The sequence below is a fragment of the Marmota marmota genome, unplaced genomic scaffold (genome assembly GCF_001458135.2).
Source record: "Marmota marmota marmota unplaced genomic scaffold, marMar, whole genome shotgun sequence".
Lineage (NCBI taxonomy): Eukaryota > Metazoa > Chordata > Mammalia > Rodentia > Sciuridae > Marmota > Marmota marmota.
In genome coordinates this window covers 682,711-707,865 of record NW_026000327.1, presented here as the reverse complement: position 1 = coordinate 707,865, position 25,155 = coordinate 682,711, and the positions used below count along the sequence as shown (strand labels likewise).

General features: G+C 42.7%; 1 protein-coding gene across 3 annotated transcripts in view; it reads left to right on the top strand.

Moving 5' to 3' along the window:
- Positions 1 to 25,155, top strand: part of Shroom2 (shroom family member 2) — a 130,246-nt gene that overhangs the window by 91,727 nt on the left and 13,364 nt on the right. For 2 of the 3 annotated variants that reach the window (XM_015505231.2, XM_015505230.2), the window contains exon 7: positions 23,266 to 23,943. In XM_015505231.2, coding sequence (XP_015360717.1) covers positions 23,266 to 23,943 — 678 coding nt within the window. Of the gene's footprint in view, positions 1 to 11,208; positions 11,244 to 23,265; positions 23,944 to 25,155 lie in introns of those variants that run through there. The other variant, XM_048797388.1, reaches the window with a different exon arrangement.

Genomic DNA, 25,155 nt, shown 5'->3' with positions numbered 1-25,155 from the left:
AAAATAATAAAAAAAACCTCAATATGGGGAATCCACACAAAAAGCTCTTTTTTACCTTAAAATGAGTCTGTGCATTAAGTGACTCATTCAGAGGGTGACAACCTTTGTAAAGGATACAGATGATGGATGTTTGGGCTCTCAGAAATGCATATTCCTGATGTGACTTCTAGCGCCATCCTTTTGGTGTGGAAGCAGCCATTTCAAGCCTTGGTTGTCTTCCTTGTCAGCCTGCTAAGAGGAACTTGGCAGGATTTCAGCCTCCGTTCACTGTCCCTCAGCTGGGCACAGTATCCACACTGTCACGTATACCCAACAGTCACAAGGTCTTTCTCTTCACGTTCCCAGTTTTCTACCCAGCTTTCCTAATGCAGGAACCAAGATGAGCGAAACATCTAAACTTTGTGAGTCAGAGACGTGGTTTTGGGCTTGTGGAACTCGCCTGGCCACCTGCCTTCAGGTCCGTCTGGATCTCTGAGTCATCCTGCCTCCTGGTTCCCTTTTACATATTGCTTTATCTCTCACGAGGCCCGCGTTAGGAACTTGGGGAGAGCAGAGTTCTAGGTCTTTAGATAGAACATCTCCAAGCGGCAGTGTGTCTTCTCAAGCTGGTTCTCATGTGGGGTCCTCTCCCTCTGCTCTCGCTGTACTCTCCCTCCAGGTTCTCTTCTGTTTCCCCTCTAGTAAGCAAATCCCAGGCTGCATCTCCACCTTGGACCACCTTCAAAATCAGGAGGAGGTTGGGTCTCACGGTTTATGATGTTAATGATCCTCTCTCTCATATGGCACACCCAAATCTTTGGGGGGCATCCAGTGGAATGCTGTGGGACCATACAAGGTTCAAGGATCTGGGTGCGATTCACTTAGAAGAAGAGGTGAATGTGGAAGCCAAACGACTTTCTCCTTTGCCTAGAAAATTATGGGAAAACATCTTTCAACACCCTGATTTTGAGTTCTGGGGAAGCAGGTATGCAGATGATGCAACAGAAGAAAGGCTTGTGCAACCTTTGGTTCAGCCAAGGGTCGGCAGCCTATGGCCCACAGGCCGAACTTGGCCAATTGCTTCTTTTTGTAAATACAGATTTATTGGCATGCAGCCCACTTGCTCACAGACTGCTGTGACTGCTTTCTCACTGTATCAGCAGGGCTGAGTTCTTGCAACAGATAAGGTGCCCAGAGCTGAATATATTTCCTATCTGGCCATGTCCCTGCACGGCAAAGGTTTGTCAGTCATGGGGAATTTAGTCCAGGGGCAGAAGAGATGGTCCTAATGAGTGTGCTTCTAGTGTGTATAGAAGTGTGTATGGATGTTTTCAAAGAGGCTTCACAGCATGATATCCATTTCTCATCATTTTCCTTTTCCTAGCCTCTGGTGTGGTGGTTTAATTTGGGGAAGTTTGCTTCATCTACCCAAGTACAGGAGGTTTTGTGTGTTTGCAGCATGAGAATGCATGGAGCTGTCAGTGCAGGTTCCTTTGGGATGTTCTGCCGTGTTTGTGTCAGCATAGATGGGTTAGGGAACATTGTCCTTGGACCACAAGGGCCAGGCTTGCTGCTCGTTCATGGGAAATGACTTGAAAAGGTGAGGTACAAGGCTTCACTAAGACTGTTGGAGAAGTGAGGAGGGCCAGTTATTTTGGAATGTGGAGGTGCTAGGTGGTAACTTGGTTCCTTTGGGGGGAATTTTTCTTTTTAAAAGCACATTTTTATGTGGTTTATTGCAAAGATTTATGATTTTAAAGTCCATTTATTTATTTATTTATTGGGTACTGGGGGTTGAACTCAGGGGCACTTGATCACTGAGCCACATCCCCAGCCCTACTTTGTATTTAGAGACAGGGTCTTACTGAGTTGCTTAGCACCTCACTTTTGCTGAGACTAGCTTTGAACTCATGATCCTCCTGCCTCAGTCTCCCAAGCCACTGGGATTACAGGCATGTGCCACCGCACCTGGGCTATCTATTTATTTATAATTTTGTCTTGAACCAGGTTTTGGCTAAGTTTCCCAGGCTAGTCTCAAACTTGGAATCCTCCTACCTCAGGCTCCCAAGTAGCTGAAATTATCAGGGTGTGCCAATATGCCTGGCTGAATGTCTTAATGGTATTAATACTACACAGTCTCTGAAAAGATCTGAGCACCTTGTAAGCCTAGATTATTAGGTCTCACTCTAAGAAACGTGGATATATGGACACCCTAAATTATAAACATGGATATTGTAAAAGTGCCTTCTCTTTAGAAATGATTCTTAGGGGATCTCTTTTAAGAATGCATTCCTAGTCAGGTGTGGTGGTGCGTGCATGTAATCCCAGGTACTCAAGAGGCTACTAAAGAGGGTCACAAGTTCTAGGACAGCTTGAGCAAGTTAACAAGATCCTGTCTCAAAAAATAAAAAGGACTGGGAGTACAGCTCAGTGATAGAGTGCTCCTGGGTTCAATCCCCAGTACTACACCCCCTCCCCTGAAACCATTCTTACATAGCCAACCCCAGAGTTTGGTGTCCCATAGAAAGGACCAGAGCTGCCTCCAGGGCTGGGGCAGAGAATAGAGAGCATGAGCCCACCCGTCAGCAGTCTGTGGAGCCAGAAAGGAAGGACATGCTCAAACACATGCAAATAAACCCAAGCACCACAACAGGGTATGCCAAAGGGACACACAAGCCAACAGTGACCAAAGCTGGAACAACTTAAGCAACAAAATAAAGTGGTAGTGAGTATAACATAATGTATAAAGTGAATCCATGAGCCCATAGTACACACAGAATTGATTGAATGAATTAATACATGGAAAATAAACAAATCTGTCATGCAGAGAAATATCACACAATTTCTGTAGAAACTCCACCCTCAAGAAGGTGGAATATAATTCCCCATGCCTTCAGAAAGAGCACCCGAAAGTCCATCCTGATGGCTGAGCTCAGGACTTGGAAGGTAGAGACTCTCTGAGTGGGAAAGGGCTCTTAGGAGCAGCAGTGGGGCAGCTGCTTCCCGCATGGGGGCCTGTGGCACTGAGGTCTTGGGCCATGCTAGGAGTGGAGGTGGGGCACAGGGACTTTAAATACAGATCATTGTGAAGTGATGAATTGGGTGAGTCGGGGTCAGCATGACTGCTTTGTCTTCTTCCCTGAGTGCCTAGCCCACAGTCAAACTTCCGGAACACTTGGTTGATTGGTTGATGGATTACATTCCTAATGAGTGTGTAATCAACTCAAGAATATCCATAGATGTGAAGTGGTCTACTGAGTGTGGTCTTTAACTTCATTATAGTTCTGGAGGTGAACCACGTATTATACGTGTTGTATGATTATCAAGACTACTAAAATATTTAAAACTACCTGCATGATATTAGTACTATAGACTTTTCTTTTTAAAAAAATTATTGGTGCATTATAATTATACGTAATAATAGGGTTTGTGACATACTTGGACATGCACATAACATAGTTTGGTTAATTTGCAGTAGGCTTTTCTGTATTTCTCCTGTTTTAAATATAAAAAGAGAGACCCTTCAAGTCTTTTGGGGTTTAAAAGGAAAAACCTTTTGGGGCTTAAGCCTTGAAGTGTGGGGAACATTCCCGGAGGCCAGAAGTTGCTCAGTGGTGGAGGTGCGAGTTGCCAGAGCCTGCGTGAACTTGTCCATCATAAAGCAGCGGGCTGACGCCGCAGCTGTTGCCAGCATGGCTTTGAGGCTCTTCGGTGCTGTCAGCAGTGAGATGCCAGGGCTGCGGTGGCAGAGGCGGTCTGCGGGTCCCCGAAGCAGGTTGCTGTCTTCACAGACTGTGTGAGCTCCGATCCACGGCAGCAAGCACAAGGAGCAGGTGAGGGACTACAGCGTGGGGCATCTCACTCCAGAGGGGGCTGGTTTAAAAATGCTCATGCTATTTGTTAGGGGCTTGTAGTTCCCAGTGGCTCTTTTGTTCTGCTGTCTTGAAGGGCAGGTTGTTTGTCAGCTCACAATGGCGTGCGTAAGATCTGGCAAGATCTGTAAACATTCTTATTGTTTATTGTTCCTTCTGAAGATGAGAAATAATGCAAATCAGGGTGCAGATTCTAGCTGGAGTTCTGCAAACGGGCACGTGTGTGAGCAGGCATGTTTGCTGTGCTGCATGTAAGCCTGTGGATACATGTAGTTTTTTTGCAGCTTTGGTTTTCACAGTTGGCTAAACACATATTGGAACTGGAAGCCACAGCACCGTTGTCCCCACTGATGGGACCAGAAGCCCTTGGTATGTGGGACCTTTGCTCCGTGTGAGTTCTGCAGATGGGTGACCCAAGGGGGCTGGCTCGAAGGTGCCAGCATCATATGAAGACCTGTCTGCCTTACCATTTCTTTTTTAATAGCAGTAAGAACCAAGCATTCTCACTCCTGAGGCATTGAGTGTGGACATTGAAAGAAAATGGTGAGTCAGCCACATCCTAATGAAGGGGGAAAAAGCGGTGAAAGGAGGTGTGCATGTTTGTTCATGAGAAATGCTCTGTGGAGACATCCACAAGGTGCGGGCTGATGGCAGCGAAAAAATTTACATGGAGTAAATGGGATCACTATTAATTCTTAGCATTTTCCAGCTCTTGCACTTTGCTCTTTGGTGTGATTGTGACAATGGAGAAGCATGCCATTTCTTTAAGGCTGTTTCTGTACAAGGACTGGGTGGTTTTTTTGGTTTATTTTGCCTTTTGTGTTGTGACAAAAGAAACACATTGTTATTTGGGGCTGTATTTCTAGTGGTTGAATTGCCTTTACTGCTCTGACAGGAGCTTTTGTGTGTGGAAGGGGATGCCATTTTCACAGGGAAATTGCTGCATAGATATGTATGTACACACACATGCGCACACTCTGTCTGCATCTGCATCTACTCACGCGTGGGAGTAGATGTCATTTTGAAATGCATGTTTAGTGATTGTGCGAGTGGAGAGGTAAAAAAGGAAAAGGAGCTTGAAGAGAGGTTTTCAGAAACCTATGAGGTAGCATTTACAAACAGCCTGCTGCCTATGGACTATCTTAAGATTTATAAAATGAATGAATGAAAAATAATATTTTAACATGTTCATAAGAAAAATTGAAGATTTGTCACAGATTTGATGAATGATTGTATATTTTCCTTGAAAAATAGAACCTTTGAGGCATGTTCTACAAGTATTTTAGATGATTTTGTTGCAGGAACGTATTGCATTGGTCGCAGGAAAAGGGACATATGTATACTTTGTTTTATGTAGTGGAAAAAATTTATACTTTCTCTGTGACATACATACATTAAGGAAAAACTTTGCAAGGGAATTCTCATTCATACAGGCACACACAAAAGCATTCTTTTTCTAAGGGTGCTAGGAATAGTCCTACGTGTGTGTTAACCATTAGGTGGCAGGTGGCTTCTGTTGCCCAGCTTAAGTGACGAATGGCCCTAGTAAATGTGTGCTAACTGCTGTTGTTTTGCATGGGCTGGCTACTCCTCCAAAATCTGCTTTGGATTTTGGACTTTGGGAACAGTAGTAATTTATGTGACCTTTGGAAATATGTTTGCATGGCTTTTGACTACATTTAATTCGTATATACATACATACTCCTAGAGCAGGAGACTTGTAGCCATCCCTGGATATCTGAAGAGATCCAAGAGTTACTTAATGATTACTGCAAATCTTTGCAAAGTCCTTTTTAAATGATGTTCATAGTGCCTTTCACGTGTATATCTTGGGTCTTAGAATGTGGGTACCAAGTTCATTTATGATGAAGCAAACTGGGGGTTGCTTCTGGGGATTGGATTCTCTCAGCCGGCTATGGAGAGCTCTGGGTGCAGGGTGGCTCATTTTCAATCAGGTGGTTCCTGCTAACTCATGAGAAAAGGTCATAGGGGTAATCATGGCTTGAATAAAGAATGGATACAAGATACCAAAGCTATTGTTTTATTAGCTTTCTCATTCCTTACCCAGTGTGCTGACATTACAGGGAGAAGGAACTTCACTTTGGGGATGGGGGGTAGTACAGAGACCACCAACTCGGCTGACAGACTTGGAGCCTGAGTGTGGCTCAGCTTGCCTTGGCAGAACTTGCAAATTGCTTGAGCTTTCTGACCCTCAGTTTCTTCTTCCACAAAACAAGAAACTTGGATTAAAGTATTTCTAAGGCTCTTTTCGGCCATAGCGTTTTTTATTCTTAGGAAGATAAGTCAGGGATCTAAATTCACCTTAAAGTTTTATATATATACAGCCGCATGGTTACATTTCTTTTGCTCATTGGCCGTCATCATTCATGTGAATGGAACATATAAATACATACGACACATACACATAGGCATAATATCATTGATACCTGTGTGCAAGTAAATTTAGCCCCTGTTAGAAGACTCAATTTTCTGACAACAGACCCTTGTTGAAGGCAGTTAAACTTCCTTGGGTGTTCTTTGGCAAAGACTCATAAGATCGGCTCACAGGTGAGGTTTTCCTGGGCATGACTTGCAAGAAATTTGATATTTAACTGTTTTGTTAGAAAATCTAGCCAGTGGGCCTTTAAATGTATTTGGAGGCCATTAAAAGGGGGAATAGCGAGATATTCTAGGAAGATGTTTAACATTTATTCACATTCCTGCATATGTGTGTGTATAAATATATACATGTATGTATACATGCATATAAGTACTGCAGAGAGACATTTTTCTATAGTAATTAAATATATAAATCACATGCAGGAAATAATTGAATGCTATTGAGTAAATAATCTATTTCTAAATATGGTTTAGCTGAATAGTAATCTGAGATATGAGGTTTTTCAGAATTTGGGGTCACATGTGATTGGGATAGAAGGAAGACACATGAAGCAAGTGATTTTCTCTGAATTGATGCAGATGGTATATAGACTCTAAGTAGATTTTAATATCTTTTACCAGTAGACTGCCCAGAATTCAAATTTGCCCCTTGTTTTGTAAGCTCAATGAATGTTTTTAAGAGCCAGGGTTTGCTCTCATCTAATCATATAGCTTCCTATGCTTTTAAAAAAATCTGTTTTACTAATTAAAACCTTTTTATTAAGAATATATATGGACGACTGGGCATGGTGGTGCATACCTGTAATCCCAGCGGCTCAGGAGGCTGAGGCAGGAAGATTGTGAATTCAAAGCCAGCCTAAGCAACTTAGTGAGGGCCTAAGCAACTTAGCAAGACCTTGTTTCTAAATAAAAATACAAAAAGGGCTGGGGATGTGGCTCAGTGGTTAAGCACCCCTGGATTCAATCACTGGTACCAAAAAAGGAAAAAAAGAAAGAAAGAATGAATAACACACACACACACACACACACACACACACTCGTTCTGGAAAGCAAAATGAGGACATTGAAAATCACCCTTGATCCTATCACCCAGAAACTCCACTGTGGAACATAGAAGGATGTCTCTTTTGAAGCCCTTTTCCGGTGCAGTTACACATTTTTACACATACAGTCCTGCTACACATATGGTATGTAAACTGCCTTTAGAAAGTTGGAAATTTATGATGTATTATATTCTTTTTTTGAGGGGGTACCAGGGATTGAACCTAGAGGTGCTCTACCANCCCCATGCCTTCAGAAAGAGCACCCTCCTTCCAAATACATTATGAAGAGCGGGGTGGAAAGAATAAGTTACAGTGGAGAAGCCTGATGTTTACGAACTCCACGGGGTAATCAAGGTTGATGTCAGCAGAGATAAGACCTGCTGACAGCATGTACCCTTAATATCATATATGACAATAGGACTTAACCCAAGTCTAATCATAAAAAGAAAAAAAAAAAAAACCAAACAGTTCCCAGTTGGGGAACAGGTTACAGATGCCTGAATAGTCATCCTCTAAATTGTCATCTGTCTTATTCTATTCAGGCTGCTATAAAAAGTAGATTGGTGGCTTATAAACCAAACATTAATTTCTTAATTTTGGCAACTGAGAAGTCCAAGATCAAGGGACTAGCAGATTTGGTGTCTAGTGAGGGCTCACTTTCTGGTTCACAGATGGACGTCTTTCCCCTGTTTCCTCTTTCCCCTGTTTCCTCAAGTGGTGGAAATGGCAAGGAAGCTCTCCAGGCTCTTTTATAAAAGGTACTAATCCTATTTGTCAGGACTTCATTCTCATAACCTTACAAAGGCCCTACCTCCTAGCTTCATTGCTTGGAAGTTAGTGTTTTACCTTGCATTGTAGGGGGAGGAGGCGGGGTGGGATATGGACTTTCAGTTCATAGCAGTGTTACAGTAAAAGGAGACATGATAACTAAATGCAGTGTGGTGCCTGGATGGGATCCCAGGACAGGAAAAAGAACATTAAGTAGAAAGAAAATTTGAATAATGTGGCCTTTAGTTAATATTAACACACTCATATTGGTTCATTAATTGTGATAAACTGTTAGTCAGCTTTCCATCATTATACCAAAATACCTGAAATAATTAACTTATAATGACAAAAGGTTTATTTTGGATTATAGTTTTGGGGGGTTCTACATCATGATCAAATGATTCCATTGCTTTCAGGCCTGTGGTAAGGCAGCACAGAATGATGTGGTAATGTGTGGTGGAGCAAAACTACCTGCCTCAATGGCCAGTAGGCAAGAGAGAGAGAGAGAGAGAGAGAGAGAGAGAGAGAGAGAGAGAAAGCAAGCCAGGCTTCCATATTCCCTTTAAGGGCATGCCCTCAATGACCTAATTTCCTCCCACTAGGCCCCACTTTTAAAGGTTCCCAGTATAGTCTCATCCTGGGGACCAAATCTTCAACATATGAGTCTTTGTAGACATTCAACATCCAGATAATAGCAAACACACCATACTAATGTCAGATTTAGTAATAGGGGAAATTAGATATGAGCTATAGAAACTCTCCTATTGTCAGTTTTTCTGTATGAATCTTCAACCATTTGAAAATGAGTTGTTTGTTTAAAATCATAATTCTCATAAAGCATTTTGACTTACCCCATTTCTAAGTACAGATAGTGGTGCAAAAGTAAAGCTCAGTCAGCTTCCAGTTGTAAATTTCAATCTTTTCCCAGGCTGTGATGTGCCCTGCGGTCCTCTCTTGAGGGGGCGGGCAGCCAGCCACAGTTCCATCAGCCCCTCGAGGGGAAGCAGCCAAGTCTACAATGTGTATGTTGCTAAGCTAGGATGCTTGAGAGATGAGGCGTACTACTTGGTGGCACTTTCAACGTAAGATATTTTCCACTTACAGTGAGTTTATTGGGACATAATCCTATTCAAAGTTGAAAAGCATCTGTATTAGGGACACACCTTTTGAGACGTTAATATAACAAAATAATCAGCTGCCAGGTACTTTCTGGATTCCTATTATGTGTGTTGACTCACAATATACATTGAACATTTGTTTGGGATATGAAGACAGCCTGGGGAACCTTAGATGGCACCCTCTCTTGGTGGCAGGAACATGTAGTTGGTAAAATAATAGGTAGAGATGAAAAATATTGGAAAGAATATAAGCTTTGAGGCTGAAACTCCAAATTAAGTTTAAATTCTCATTGTACTCAGGCTGCCCAAGCTTCTCCTGGAAGATAGGGAAGTCCATGGCAGCCTTTCTTGCAGACTGCTTAAATGCTGAATGGATGTATCATAAATGGATCAGTGCAGTGCTCAAGATCCAGTAGGTGTTGATTAAAAAAAAAAAAAAAGTTACTTTTACAAAAATAGCAATAAATCATTAGAGACTGCTGTTTGATGAACTGAATAGGAGTCTGATTAATTGCTGTGAATGAGGGAATTGGTAGATGGAAACAGATTGGAAGGAGAAAGTCCATCCTGATGGCTGAGCTCAGGACTTGGAAGGTAGAGACTCTCTGAGTGGGAAAGGGCTCTTAGGAGCAGCAGTGGGGCAGCTGCTTCCCGCATGGGGGCCTGTGGCACTGAGGTCTTGGGCCATGCTAGGAGTGGAGGTGGGGCACAGGGACTTTAAATACAGATCATTGTGAAGTGATGAATTGGGTGAGTCGGGGTCAGCATGACTGCTTTGTCTTCTTCCCTGAGTGCCTAGCCCACAGTCAAACTTCCGGAACACTTGGTTGATTGGTTGATGGATTACATTCCTAATGAGTGTGTAATCAACTCAAGAATATCCATAGATGTGAAGTGGTCTACTGAGTGTGGTCTTTAACTTCATTATAGTTCTGGAGGTGAACCACGTATTATACGTGTTGTATGATTATCAAGACTACTAAAATATTTAAAACTACCTGCATGATATTAGTACTATAGACTTTTCTTTTTAAAAAAATTATTGGTGCATTATAATTATACGTAATAATAGGGTTTGTGACATACTTGGACATGCACATAACATAGTTTGGTTAATTTGCAGTAGGCTTTTCTGTATTTCTCCTGTTTTAAATATAAAAAGAGAGACCCTTCAAGTCTTTTGGGGTTTAAAAGGAAAAACCTTTTGGGGCTTAAGCCTTGAAGTGTGGGGAACATTCCCGGAGGCCAGAAGTTGCTCAGTGGTGGAGGTGCGAGTTGCCAGAGCCTGCGTGAACTTGTCCATCATAAAGCAGCGGGCTGACGCCGCAGCTGTTGCCAGCATGGCTTTGAGGCTCTTCGGTGCTGTCAGCAGTGAGATGCCAGGGCTGCGGTGGCAGAGGCGGTCTGCGGGTCCCCGAAGCAGGTTGCTGTCTTCACAGACTGTGTGAGCTCCGATCCACGGCAGCAAGCACAAGGAGCAGGTGAGGGACTACAGCGTGGGGCATCTCACTCCAGAGGGGGCTGGTTTAAAAATGCTCATGCTATTTGTTAGGGGCTTGTAGTTCCCAGTGGCTCTTTTGTTCTGCTGTCTTGAAGGGCAGGTTGTTTGTCAGCTCACAATGGCGTGCGTAAGATCTGGCAAGATCTGTAAACATTCTTATTGTTTATTGTTCCTTCTGAAGATGAGAAATAATGCAAATCAGGGTGCAGATTCTAGCTGGAGTTCTGCAAACGGGCACGTGTGTGAGCAGGCATGTTTGCTGTGCTGCATGTAAGCCTGTGGATACATGTAGTTTTTTTGCAGCTTTGGTTTTCACAGTTGGCTAAACACATATTGGAACTGGAAGCCACAGCACCGTTGTCCCCACTGATGGGACCAGAAGCCCTTGGTATGTGGGACCTTTGCTCCGTGTGAGTTCTGCAGATGGGTGACCCAAGGGGGCTGGCTCGAAGGTGCCAGCATCATATGAAGACCTGTCTGCCTTACCATTTCTTTTTTAATAGCAGTAAGAACCAAGCATTCTCACTCCTGAGGCATTGAGTGTGGACATTGAAAGAAAATGGTGAGTCAGCCACATCCTAATGAAGGGGGAAAAAGCGGTGAAAGGAGGTGTGCATGTTTGTTCATGAGAAATGCTCTGTGGAGACATCCACAAGGTGCGGGCTGATGGCAGCGAAAAAATTTACATGGAGTAAATGGGATCNGGGGAAGACCGTGTCTAAGCTGCTGAGGCTGGCCTTGAACTTGTTATCTTTCTGCCTCAGTCTCCCAAATGACTGGGATTGCAGGCATGCGCCACCATGCCTATCTTGATGCATGGCATTTTTAAGATATGACCACCCAGTGTTGATATTGTACACATTTAGGGCTACTTCTAGCTTGTCACAATTATAAATAACACTGCTGTGAACATCTTTTAGTGAAATATTTGTGCTCTTCCATGCCAGTTTCCTTAGGATAAAAATCTAGACGTGGAATTGGCATGCATTTAGGAGGTGGTTGCTGTCTATAAAGTGTGCTTATGGTATAGGCATCATCAATAACAACCTAGGAAGTCCTGTTTCTCCTACAACTTTGTTAATATTAGACATCTAAAAATCCTGTAGCTTATTAGGCAAAAACATTATTTCATTTTTAACAAACAATTCTTCATTGACTAGGAAAGTCAAACTTTTAATGTATTAGTAATTTTTATTTGAATGTGTGTGTGTGTGTGTGTGTGTGCACGTGTGTGACTATTCACACTCATGTTCATTTTCCTATTGAAGGTGGGCCTTTCTTGATCATTGTCATTTAGGTTACAAATACATCTGAGCAAGTGCGCATGTTGTGTGCTTTTCAAATATTTATGATTGGCTAACACTAGTTTTGTTTTTTAGTAAAGAAGTGCGCTGAATTTTCCTATCATGGCCCTTGCACCTGGTGGCTTTGTGCAGCTAGCTCTGTCTTTTGGTGGCCACAGCTTCTAGTGATTATGCATTACTGTTGCTGGTCTCACGGCAGACAGTGAAGCCACCCATGCCTGTGCCAGTGTGTATTCTCTAGCAGGCATAGACCTTCCTCTGAAATAATATCCAGTGCTTTGCAAAGAAGAAAGGGGTGCTCAGGAAGAAAAGAAACCAGGGTTTCAGATAAATATGTTGTAGAAGGAAAAGCCGAAATCAGAAGATGAGTGTCTGAATTCTAGCACAGATTATTGGGCAAGTTACTTTAGTTTGGGAAACTTTGAGGGTCCTTGTACATGGGTTGGAGTGCTCATTTGTGACAGAAGAGAGCCGCACTTTCTCTTTTATGCTTGCACCATGTAAGGGGAGTTGACAGTGAATTGCTCTGCTGAAGAGTTTAGAAGTGACCAGCTTTGTCTTCACATGTCCCTTTTTGCTCTGGCAGGAGACCCGCGGTCTCAACTGAGGCACAACTATGGTCCCTGCATATAGTCTATGTTCTTCTTTTTTGGCCATTTTCCCACATGCCTTTCTGGTTTTTGTTTACAGTAGAATGGTTTTCACTGAATATTTTTTATGTTCATTTTGATGCTCATGTTGTGTGTTTATTTTCCCTGGGTAAGCTAGCTCAAAATATTTGCTCATATAGGGTGTGTAAATACATGAAAACAAAACAGGCAGTGGCTATGTTACTATAGATATAAACACATTTTTAAAGACAAAGGAGATTCTTAATTCCGGTTAATATTTTTGTTTTGTTATAGATATCATTTTATGGGAAAATGTAATTATTTGTAATTGCCCTTAATAGGCAAGTAAACCTAACTGAGTCTATCTGTTGGATTTCTGCAGTAATGAGGTAAATGTCATGTTAAATTACAAGAGGGCTGTAGGATGTGTTAATCAGCTGTTTATTGCTATGACCAAAATATCTGACATCAACAACTTACAGGAAGAAAGATTTATTTTACCTCACATTTTCAGAAGTTACTATCCCTGGTCAGAAGCTCCATTTTTCTGGGCCTGAAATGAGGCACAACATCATGTCAGAAGAGTATTGGGGAGGAAAGTTACTCAGCTTATGGCAGCCAGGAGGTAGAGAAAGAGAGCAAGCTGGCATGCAAGGCAGGAGCCAGGGACAAGATATAGTCTCCAAGGACACTCCCTCCCCGGTGACCTACTTCCTCCAACCATGCCCCACCTTCCTACAGTTACTACCACTTCCCTATAGTTCGCTTGTCAATAGTTTAATCCTCTGATGAGGCCAGAGCCTTATGATCCAGTCACCTCTCTAAATTTTCACCTCTGGATATTGCTTCATTGTGGACCAAGCCTTCAACACATGAACTTATGGGGTACATTCTAGACCCAAACCATAACATAGGGATTCAGCTTGTCCTGACTACAGCCATTTTGAATCATCCCTGCTGCGATTGCACTGTCAGTTTCCCTGGGTAGTTCCCCCCCGCATACCATAAATACCCAAAGCATTAGAATAGCATGTGGGGCTTTATGTCTGCCTGGACCCTGGCTCTGGGATGTATCTGACTCTTTCATAGTAGCCTAAGATATTAGCAATAAGATAAGGTACATTCCAGTCAAGATGAGGGGCTGGAGATGTGGCTCAAGCGGTAGCGCGCTCGTCTGGCATGCGTGCGGCCCGGGTTCGATCCTCAGCACCACATACAAACAAAGATGTTGTGTCCGCCGAATACTAAAAAAAATAAAAAATAAAAAAAAGATGAGGTTGCTTTTGCCCTAACCCATAAATATATCCCTCTTTCTGACCCTAATTGCAAGGATCCAGCTGGTTTTGCTGTTGCCCATAACTACCATTCTGTTGGTAAGCCTCCCAGTGAATTGCATTCTGTGTAGTCCTAGATCTTTCTGCCTCTCTTTATCTCACAGAACTTTGGGCCGATTTTCATACACTTGGACTAAGTTCTTCCAGAACAGTACGTTCCAATAAACCTTATCTATAATATCGAGTAGCAGTGGGAATTTGGCCCTGGGCTCTAAATTTCTAATCCTCTGGTCTAGAAGGCAAGACAGTATTATAGACAGTGATATAGACAATGATAGCCGAGAGAGGTCAAAAGAGACTTTATTTATGTGATATGGGGGTTACAATGAGTGGTTTTCTTTTTCTTTTTTTTGGGGGGGGGTGGTGTTCTGGGGATTGAACCCAGGTGCACTTAACCACTGAACCACATCTGCAACCTTTTTTATATTTTTTATTTTGATACAGGTTTTCACCAAGTTGCTTAGGGCCTCGCTAAGTTGCTGAGGCTGGCTTTGAACTTGTGATCCTCCTGTCTTAGCCTTCCAAGCTGCTGGGATTATAGGCATTTGCCATTGCACCCGGCTCCAATTAGTGTTTTGTTTTGTTTTAGTTGTAAATGGACACAATATCTTTTTATGTGTTTATTTTATGTGGTGCTAAGGATCAAACACAGTGCATCACACGTGTGAGGCAAGTGTTATACCACTGAGCATTGGTGTTTTAAAGCTATGATTTTATAACTTTCCTGGTCACTTTTTAGTTGCTTCTGGAAGCCGTGGTTGATCCTCATGTGAACCCAAGTAGAATTCCACTAACTGCCTNCCAGCAGCCCCCCTCCCCCTCCCCCCCCCAAAAAAGCTGGGGATGCAGCTCAGTGATAGAGTGCCCCTGGGTTCATTCCCAAACCAACCCCTGCTCCAAATAGCGGGGAAAAATAGAAAAACCAAAACCCCACCATCACCACAAAAAAATCTAAGTTGGACTTTATGGCATATTCTTGTAATCCCAGTTACTTGAGAGACTGGGGCAGGAAGATAACAAGTTCAGGACCTAGGCAACTTAGCAAGACCCTGTCTCAAAATAAAAGGGCTGCGATGTGGCTCTGGTAGTGTATTCCTGGGTTTAATCACTAGCACCACGGGGGGAAAAAAATCCTCCAAGTCTAGGAAATCTTTATTACTGATTGGTAATCCCTCAAGAAGTCAGTACCTGTTAATTTGCTTTTGGATCATCTGTGATTGGAATTTCTCTCTTCATCTGTTGTCCCTGCCCCCATTGCCTCTGCTAAACCACAAATTACTTATCAGTCTGTCTAATTCAACTTCATTACCGTTTGGCATCCCAGTCCCTGCAAGCAAAAATAATACCCCAGGGAAGCTGCAAATCCTTTTATCCATCTGTGAAGACATTGAAGAAATAAAATTCATCTGATTTTTCTCAAGTAATTGCTTTTCCCGTGTGGCTTTGGGATCTTGGAAAAGAGAACCTGCTTGGGGCCGACATAGAGAGGGAGGCTGTGGCATAGATGTTGTAGTGAAGAACCAAGTGAGTTAATGGTGATTCAGGGCTTATGTTCTCTCAGAAGCTCATTCTACAAGTTTGAGCAGAACTTTCGGAAACAGCTCTCTCCTTTGTCATTATTAGCCCATCTGTTCATTCAGTAAATACAGGTTGATCATCTCTAACCCCCAAGTCTGAAGTCGTCCAAAATCTGAACTGTTTTAGTACTGACAAGACGCCACAAGTGGAAAAAGCCTGCACTCGACCTCACGCCACACTGTGACGGTCAGAGCCAAATTCAGGCACATTAAAAATGGTTATATAAAATTACCTTTGGGCTCTGTAATGGTTTGGGTCTGGAATGTCTCCCAGAAGCTCATATGTTAGGGAATATACCAGTGTTTAAAGGTGAAACTGTTGGATCATGAGGGCTCTGACCTCATGAGTGGGTTAATACATCAAATCCATCATTGGATTAACCCATGGATAGATGAATGGACTACTGGGAGGCAGGACCTAGTTGGAGGAAGTAGGTCACTGGGGCAAGGGTATACTGGAAGGGTTTATCTTGTCCCTCTCTACTTCCTGCTGCCATGAGCTGAGTAGCTTCCCTCCTGCCACACCCTTCTGTCTTGGAGCCAGTTAACCATGGACTGAAAGTATGAGCCAGAATAAATCTTTTCTCCTCAGTTGTTTTTGTCAGGTATTTTGGTCACAGTTATGAAAAGCTGACTGACATAGGCTGTGTATATAAATTTTATAGAAAACATAAGTGAATTTTGTGTTTAGACTTGCATACCAGCCCTAAGATGTCTCATTATGTATATGCAAGTATTCCCAAATCCCAAACACTTATGGTACCAAGCATTTCAGATAACAGATACTCAGCCTGTATTGTTTCATGCCTGGAAACTGGGCATACCGAGCTCAGACAGCCCCTGCCTCACGACTGTTTGTGCTCTGGGAAGTCCTATGATAAATTGGCATTTCTAAGAAAAGAGTGGCCGATGCCCATTATTCTTGGGTGCTCATGGCATTTAAATGTTTGTCTACTCATTGATTGATAGCTTAGTGGGCTGCCTCTCTTGGGCTCTGGTGCCTTCCCCCACTATCTCCTTTTCCCACTCATTTGGGATTTATGGGGCACTGTGTTGATAGAAGAGCCTTCTACCCATACTTCACCAAGGAGTTGTGTGTCTGTAAGAACAAGTCGGGATGTGGGAAGGACAGTGGAAACACCAGGGGCTCATCTGGGAGACATGTTCATGGAGTGGTGTGGGTGTCCTACCTTTTCAGCTGCCTGACACACCCATCCAAAGGGCCAGTGGCATTGTGGCTCTTTAGCACCAGATGACCTGCCTGGCAGTCCCTGACACATCCCACCAGTCTAAAGGGTTGATAAGTTCCCTGTGATTTCTGATCGAGTTTATATTTTACAATATCACTTTTATTGACACCCACAACCAGTGTTAGTATGCCTCAACAGGCTGCCTTGGCCCGCCTTGGGGATGCCCTTCCCAGGTTGGAGGCCTTGGTGGGTTGTGCTATGTTTGGGGAAGAGCAGACCCTGCTTTTTACAGGTAACAGGGTAAAAGCCCAGAAATACGCATACCTCTGTCCTTTTGTGGTGATCCCCAAATTTAATTTATCTTAGAGACTTGGCAAAGGCACCCTGGATTTTATGAGCGCCTGGTTTCTGTGGTTGGTAGGATTGTTCAGGAGAGAGGGGCAGGGGTAGGAAAGGACATGTACCATCCTTTTATTTAGTAGTAGGTCATGAGTTAAGATCCTGAGAGTGCATCTGCCTTCTTTACCCTGGCTTATTTTCAGAGAGCATGTGGTGAGCAGATGGAGTCTGGAGATAAAAACAGTTACCTCTGCTATATGGAAACCTCACAACTAGACATGGGGCTGGCCGTCTCCATAGCAGGAGCAAAAACCATCCGTGTGAATAATAGTGATGTTGATGGGATTTCAAGAGCGTTTGAGCTTTTCTCTCTAACGGTAGTCTCTGCCCTATGACAGTGTGTCGGAACTACTAGGCACGGAAAGCAATCTTTCCCGTATGCTCGGTCTCTTCAGATTAGTTTTGTTTGGCTTTGTGGTTCTGTTCTAGAGCATCCAGCACCTGCCTTTTCAACAGTGAGGCCCATGCAGTGAGATCCCAAGTTCCAGTGGCAGGTCCCTGGAATCTCTGCTGCCTGGAGGCTGCCAGCCTTCTCCCCTCTCAGAACTGACTGCAGCTCTCTCCTTGGTAACATGTCATTAGCATGTTTTGCATGAGAATGAACAGCCAGCCTAGCATGAATATCAATTGCCAGGACTCTGGAATTCAACTGCCTTTGAAATGTTCCTTTGTGTGGCTTACCTCTCTGCTCCAGGGTCATTCTTCTATGCTGTGACACAAGAGTCCCTAAGTCATCTTATTGTCCTGCTTTTTTTTTTTTTATTGACCTGCTATCATTATTTACTTTATTGTAGAAAGTACAAAAAAGGAATAAACATATTTTTAAAATAAACTAAATGATGATAGCAGGTCCAGAGCTACACATATATAACACAGACGTGAATGTGTTTTACACACCCACATACACACAACATACAGAACGATACAGATACCTGTATGTGACATACAAGCACAGGCACACACACACTCCATGCATATGACTACACTCATACAACACAGATGCACCCCGTACATACAAATGCTCATTATCTACTAAGTTGTCTCTTGGATCCCTAAATTCCTGGGGGATTTTTTGTCCTTTTTTTCATGTTTGTCACCATGACCTGATTGCCTGGTTTCTTAACTAGGACAATTAAAACCAGTTAGTGCTTTTATAGCTTAGAGTTTGCAGGTTTGTCAGAATCAAGAAAAAATGGGGAACAAATGGCCCTGAGGTTATCATGCCTACCTAAATAAAAAACGTCAAGGTGGAGTACCACGTGCTAGGCTTCTAGAATTGAAGGGCTGCTGTAGCTCACACCACTCCCCTAGAGAACAGAGCACTCATCTCCCACACAGGATGTCCCTTAGTAAGGCAGGGAGGAGGCTGTAGAACGTTTTTAGTGGATCTTTTGCTCTGAGTCATTATTCCCTTCTCAAAGGGACTTTGTCCCCAGCAAGTGAGTTTACCTTTGGCAGGTGAATTCTCTGCCATTTCTGGGTGGATTGCAGAGCACTCCAGCCTGAGATCAGAGGTTAGCAGTAAGAGATGTCTTTGTAAGTAGAGCTCCTTTTTTAAATCAGTATGCTTCCGGGTAGCCAAAGGCATGTAGATTTGGGGCAAAAATTGCAGCTCATTTAATTCACCTTTCATGTGATATGGTGGCTATTTATTAAATAACAGATACCAGGTGCTTTTAGATGGGCCTATGGATGCTAGATTTTAGGAGTTTTAATAAGAAAAATTCATATACACCTCAGCGTTTAAAAATGAAGTGAAATATTGAAATGAAACCGGGAGACCTGACCCATGAGTTGCACCTCTTGGAATGCATCTTCAATTTGACAGCATCAAATGTCATCCTGTTTTATAACCAGACAGGTGCTAAACTGGTTATTGTTCTCTAAGCCGTTCATTGTGGTATCCAATTTTTTTTTTTGGATAAAACTTTAAATTAGAAGTTTCCGTGAGTGTCAGGCTAATACAGTTAGAAATCAAACTTCCGAGTTGGGTTGATACTTTCTTAAGCTCTAAGTTCGGTTGCTGTGTTGCAGCAGAACATTCATGCCCTCTTTCAAGGTTCAGTGGGATTTAAGCTCTTCTGCCCTTCTCAAGATTTTGAGAACTTTAGCCCTGACTTTGGAGTAGTAGGGTCCAGCTCCTTCTGAGCCTGTGGTGATACAGGGAAGCAGGAGGGCACTGGTCTATGGTACGTTTTCTTCTCTAGAACATCTGTTAACCCTGGTAGGGACCCTTCTCCCTCACCCAGGACATTGCAGGACCAGCACCAACAGGGCTCTAGATTCCAGTACTGCACATGCCATCTGTAGCACCCAGATTACCACATATCATGTCCAGATTGCTCCAAGACATGGTTCAGAAGTAGGTGCATCTCCTGGGCCTTAAGGCCAGCCCTGGAGTGAAGCTCCTTTGCACTGGGTCTGGTGAAGGTTTCCACTGTTCTGTTTATTAGTAAATAGGTTATGTCTCTCTCTCTCTCTCTTTTTTTTTTCTTTAACTAGAACTTTTTTAAAATTTGTTTTAATTAGTTATACCTGATAGTAGAATGCATTTATGCACTTTCATATATCATACATAGATGGGATAAAATTTCTCATTTTTTCAGAGTGTTCATGTTGCAGAATCATATTGGTCATGTAGTCACACATATGCATACAGTAATAATGTCTGTTTCATTCTACTATCTTTCCTATCCCCACATCCCCTTCCTTCCTCTCCCATCACTTCCTTCTACCTAATCTAAGGTAACACTGTTTTCCCTAGTACCCCCTGCCCTATTGTGAATTAGCATCCATGTATTAGAGAAAACATTCAGCCTTTGGTTTTGTGGGATTGGCTTATTTCATTTAGCATGATATTCTCCAATTCCAACCATTTACTGGCAAATAATTTCACTCTTATTTAAAGCTGAGTAATGTTCCATTGAGTATATATACCACATTTTCTTTATCCATTCATCTATTGAGGGACATCTAGGTTGGTTCCATTGTCCAACTATTGTTAATTGAGCTGCTGTAAACATTGATGTGGCTGTGTCACTATAATATGGTGATTTTAAGACCTTTGGGTATAAACCAAGGAGTGGGATAGCTGGGTCAAATGGTGGTTCCATTCCCAGTTTTCTGAGGAATCTCCATACTGCTTTCCATAGTGGTTGCACTAATTTGCATTCCCACCAGCAATGTTTGAGTGTACATTTTTCACCATATCCTCACCAACATTTATTGTTGCCTATATTCTTGATGAGTGCCATTCTGACAGGAGTGAGATGAAATCTTAAGAGTAGTTTTGATTTGCATTTCTCTAATTACTAGAGATGTTGAACACCTTTTCATATATATGTTGATAATTGTATTTCTTCTTCTGTGAAGTATCTGTTCAGTTCCTTAGCCCATTTATTGATTGGTTGTTTTTGTTTTTGTTTTGTTTTTTTTGGTGTTAAATTTTTTTGAGTTCTTTATATATCCTAGAGATTAATGCTTTATCGGAGGTGCGTGTGGTAAAGATTTTCTCCCAATCTGTAGGCTCTCTCTTCACATTATTAATTGTTTACTTTGCTGAGAAGAAGCTTTTAATTTGAATTCATCCTATTTATTGATTCTTGATTTTATTTCTTGAGCTTTAGGAGTCTTTCCTGTTCAGGAAATCAGATCCTAGTCTGACGTGGTGAAGATTTGGGCCTATTTTTTCTTCCATTAGCTTCAGTGACTCTATTATAGTGCCTAGTTGATTTTTTGTGCAGGGTGAGAGATAGTGGTTTAATTTAATTTTGCTACATATGGATTTGTTGAATAGGCTATCTTTTCTCCAGTGAATGTTTTTGGCAACTTTGTCTAGTATTAGATTTAGATAACTGTATTTATGTGAGTTAGTCTCTGTGTCCTCTCTTCTGTACCATTGGTCTACAAGTCTATTTTGGTGCCAATACCATTGTTGTTTTAGTTACTATAGTCTGTACAAATTTCTAGAGACATATGACCTACCCAAACTGAATGAAGAGGTCAAACATGATTTAAACAGATCAATTTCAAGTAATGAAATAGAAAATGCCATCAAAAGCCTACCAACCAAGAAAAGCCCAGGAGCAGATGGATTCTCAGCCGAGTTCTACAAGACTCAAAAAAGAATTAACACCAATAGTTCTCAAAGTATTCCATGAAATAGAAAAGGAGGGAACCCTTCCAAACTCATTCTACGAGGCTAATATCACCCTGATACCAAAACCAGACAAAGACATATCAAGGAAAGAAAAATTTAGACCAATATCCCTGATGAACATAGATGCAAAAATTCTTAATAAAATTCTGGCAAATCACACACAAAAAAAACATATTAAAAAGATGGTGCACCATGATCGAGTGGGATTCATCCCAGGGATGCAGGTTTGGTTCAACATATGGGAATCAATAAACATAATTTATCATATTAATAGACCTAAAAGCAAGAATCATATGATCATCTCAATAGATGCAGAAAAAGCACTTGACAAAATTCAGCACACCTTCATGTTCGAAACACTAGAAAAACTAAAGATAGTAGGAACATACCTCAACATGGTAAAAGCTATATATGCTAAACCCAAGGCCAGCATCATTCTAAATGGAGAAAAAATTGAAAGCATTCCTGCTAAAAACTGGAACAAGACAAGGATGTCCTGTTTCACCACTTCTATTCAACATCATCCTTGAAACTCTAGCCAGAGCAATTAGACAAAAGAAAGAAATTAAGGGGTTACAAATAGATAAAGAAGAACCCAAACTATCACTGATTGCTGATGACATGATTCTATATTTAGAAGACCCAAAAAATCCCACCAGAAAACTTCTAGAACTAATAAATGAACAGCAAAGTAGCAGGATATAAAATCAACGCCCATAAATCAAATGCATTCCTATACATCAGCGATGAATCCACCGAAAGAGAAATTAGGAAAACTACTCCATTGACAATAGCCTCAAAAAAAAAAAAAAAAAAAAAACTAGAAATCAATCATGAAAACTATGGAACACTAAGGAAAGAAACTGAGGAAAACCTCGGAAGATGGTTTACCTATCCATGCTCCTGGATAGGCAGAATATTGTCAAAATGGTCATACTACCAAAATCGTTAAACAGATTTAATGCAATTCCTATTAAAATCCCAATGACATTCTTTGTTGAAATAGAAACAGCAATCTTGAAATTTATTTGGAAAAATAAGAGACCCAGAATAGCTAAAGCAATCCTTAGCAAGAAAATACCAGAATACAATACCAGAACTTAAGCTATACTACAGAGCTATGTCTCTTATTGGCACTGAGGCCTCTCTATCGTTTGCTGTCCTAGTTTGGGTCTCCTTAACACTCAGAGGTCCTTTTATTGGGTGATGCTGGGGATCAAATCCAGGGCCTGCCTTTCCCATGGGCAAGTGATGGACTGCTGAGCTACATGCCAGCCCTCGAGTCTTTTTGTTTTAAATGGAAAAAGCTACTTCCTTAAATCTGAGGCCTGTTTTATTACTCTTGGATGGAAGGAAGGAATGTGTGGGCAAAGGTAGGGCCGGCTCATTTGTTGCACATTTGACAGTTGTAAGCTTCAGCGACGGCACTGATAAACATGTAAGCATGCATATGAAGTCTGCCTCTGTGTGTGTGTGACAGGTGTTTTATGTATGTATATGTGTGTAAACACCTGTGTTCATGTGACACGAAAGATCCATGAGACATGGTTGTTTCCAAAGAAAATTGCCTTTGTTTTTCTCGTTTATCATATCACATGACTGGTTTTAAAGGTTTTTTGAGTGAATTGACTGGCTGCCCATCTGAGAAAGGTCTTCCCCTGTGTATATTACAGGTTTCCGTAAAGCCACATAAAAATATAAGTTGAAGTACATAGTTCTGAACAGAGCTGAGAATTTTCATATGGAAAACTTGGTTTTCTAAAACTTCCATGTCATTTTTTATTGAAAAAGTGCAGTTGGTGTGGGTGCTCATGCATCCTGATGCCTCGTGTTCTATGGTATACCACACCAACATACAGCCTCATGTTGTCTTCTGGGGATGAGGTATGAGAAAGCATATGTGGATTTAACTCCTTAAAGTGGTTTAAGGGGATTGTCAAGGGTTTCAGGTGTATGCAGGGAGAGTGCTAATTGGAATTCTTGACTTGTTCTTTTGCATTCTTCCTCTAGGCAAGCAGATGCCCAGGGTCTGGCAGTGAGCCCAGGAACACCACAGGACCCACCAGATCAGAACCCACAGACCCCGTTCACATTGTCTGAATCATCCCACACTTGGGAAGCCCCAGAGCTGCCCCAGGAGGGCCGGGGCCGAGCAGGGACTCTACCCCGCGATTATAGGTACTCAGAAGAGAACACACGGGAAGACTCAGGACCTCTGACCCAGGGAACCCCTTTGTCCCCACATGCTCAGGGAGAGGATTCGTGGCCAGTGAGCACAGCAGCACTCCCCAAGAGGCCAGCCCCGCAGAGGCCTCCACCGCCCAAGCGCGAGCCCAGGAAGTACAGTGCACCTGCAGACACTCAGCCGGCTGCTCCTGGCAGGCCCATCCCAGCGCCGTCCCCTGTGTCCCTGGAGGCGTGTGTGACCCACCAGCCCCTCTCCCATAGCCCCTCTGTGTTCAGCAGTACCCAGCCTCAAGACATCCCAAAGGCTACCACCCATGAGTGTGACATCCAGCATGTGAATGAGGACACGTCCCATCCTCGGCCGGAAGCACTGCCCCCTTCCAGGTTCCAGCACCTGCAGGCAACCACCATGGAGACCTCTCGCTCCCCCTCGCCTCAGTTCGCCCCCCAGAAGCTGACAGACAAACCCCCCCTGCTCATCCAAGATGAGAATTCAACAAGGTATTGTCCTGTGGCGGTGGTAGCATGTGTTCATCCTGTTTCTCCTATAGGTGCTGGTTTCAGTGACTCCTTCCCAGGTGGTTTGCAACTGGTGCCTTGCAGTAGCTTAAGACACTGGATTTAAAGTTGGTCCTGGGAAATAACTGTTGGAGGGAAATTACTTGGAATTTTAACTCGGGGGACTGCTCTTTTCCAATGAGAAGAGCCATTCTATTCACCTGAGCAGAATGCATTTATATCTATGTCACCCACAGGTATTTGCAGACTAGGGATGTATTTTCCTTGCACATATAGTACTTAGCTGGGGATATAGCTCAGTGGTCGAGCCCTTGTCTCAAGGGCCTATGTATCATCTTCTGTACTCAAGAGTAAATAAGCAAATAAACATACTCACTTTTTTCTGCACTTTTTTTAAATGGTAAAAAGCTAAGCAACGTGGGCTGGGGCCATAGCTCAGTGGTAGAGCACTTGTCTCACAGGTGTGAGACCCTGGGTTCGATCTTCAGCACCACATAATAGATAGATAGATAGATAGATAGATAGATAGATAGATAAAAGCTAAGCAGTCAGGTATGGTGGTACAGTGGTACAGACCTGTAATTTCAGCAACTCAGGAGGCCAGCCTGGGCAGCTTAGCAAAAAATGAATCAGAAGGGCTGGGTAGAGCCCTTGTCTCAAGGGCCTGGGTACCATCCTCTGTACTCAAGACAAATAAATAAAATTTTAAAACAAAACACATCCGAGTTTGAGTTGTGGAAGTTTGGCTAGGTTTTTTCCTCCTGGCACCAGTAGATGGCTCTCTTTCCCCAGAGTGTTCTTTCAAAACACTTAGGCTCCCATAGCCTTTTGGGCACAGTCTCCATGAACATGGCCCAGCTCGGTACCTCTGAGAGCAGCAAGCATTTGTTGTCCTGGGTGAGGCCCTGTGGTGTTGGCCAGGAGTCTTCTTCCCATTCTCTCCCTTTGGGTGCTGTTGGAGCCTCCCTGGCTCCTTTTACCAGGCCCTTCCCACCTCACCACCCCCTTTTTTAAGGAAACGTGTGCCCCTTGTTGGGTAGCAAGTTCACTGTTTATTGCTGAGATGATCATCACAGTCATTTGAAAATCTATGCAAAAGGTAGCCTGAGGTGTTCGGTGGAGGGTGGAATGCACTTGTAGAATCTTTGAAGTGGGACCCATGGGCAGAAGTGCCCAGTGCGGACTCCAAGGGGC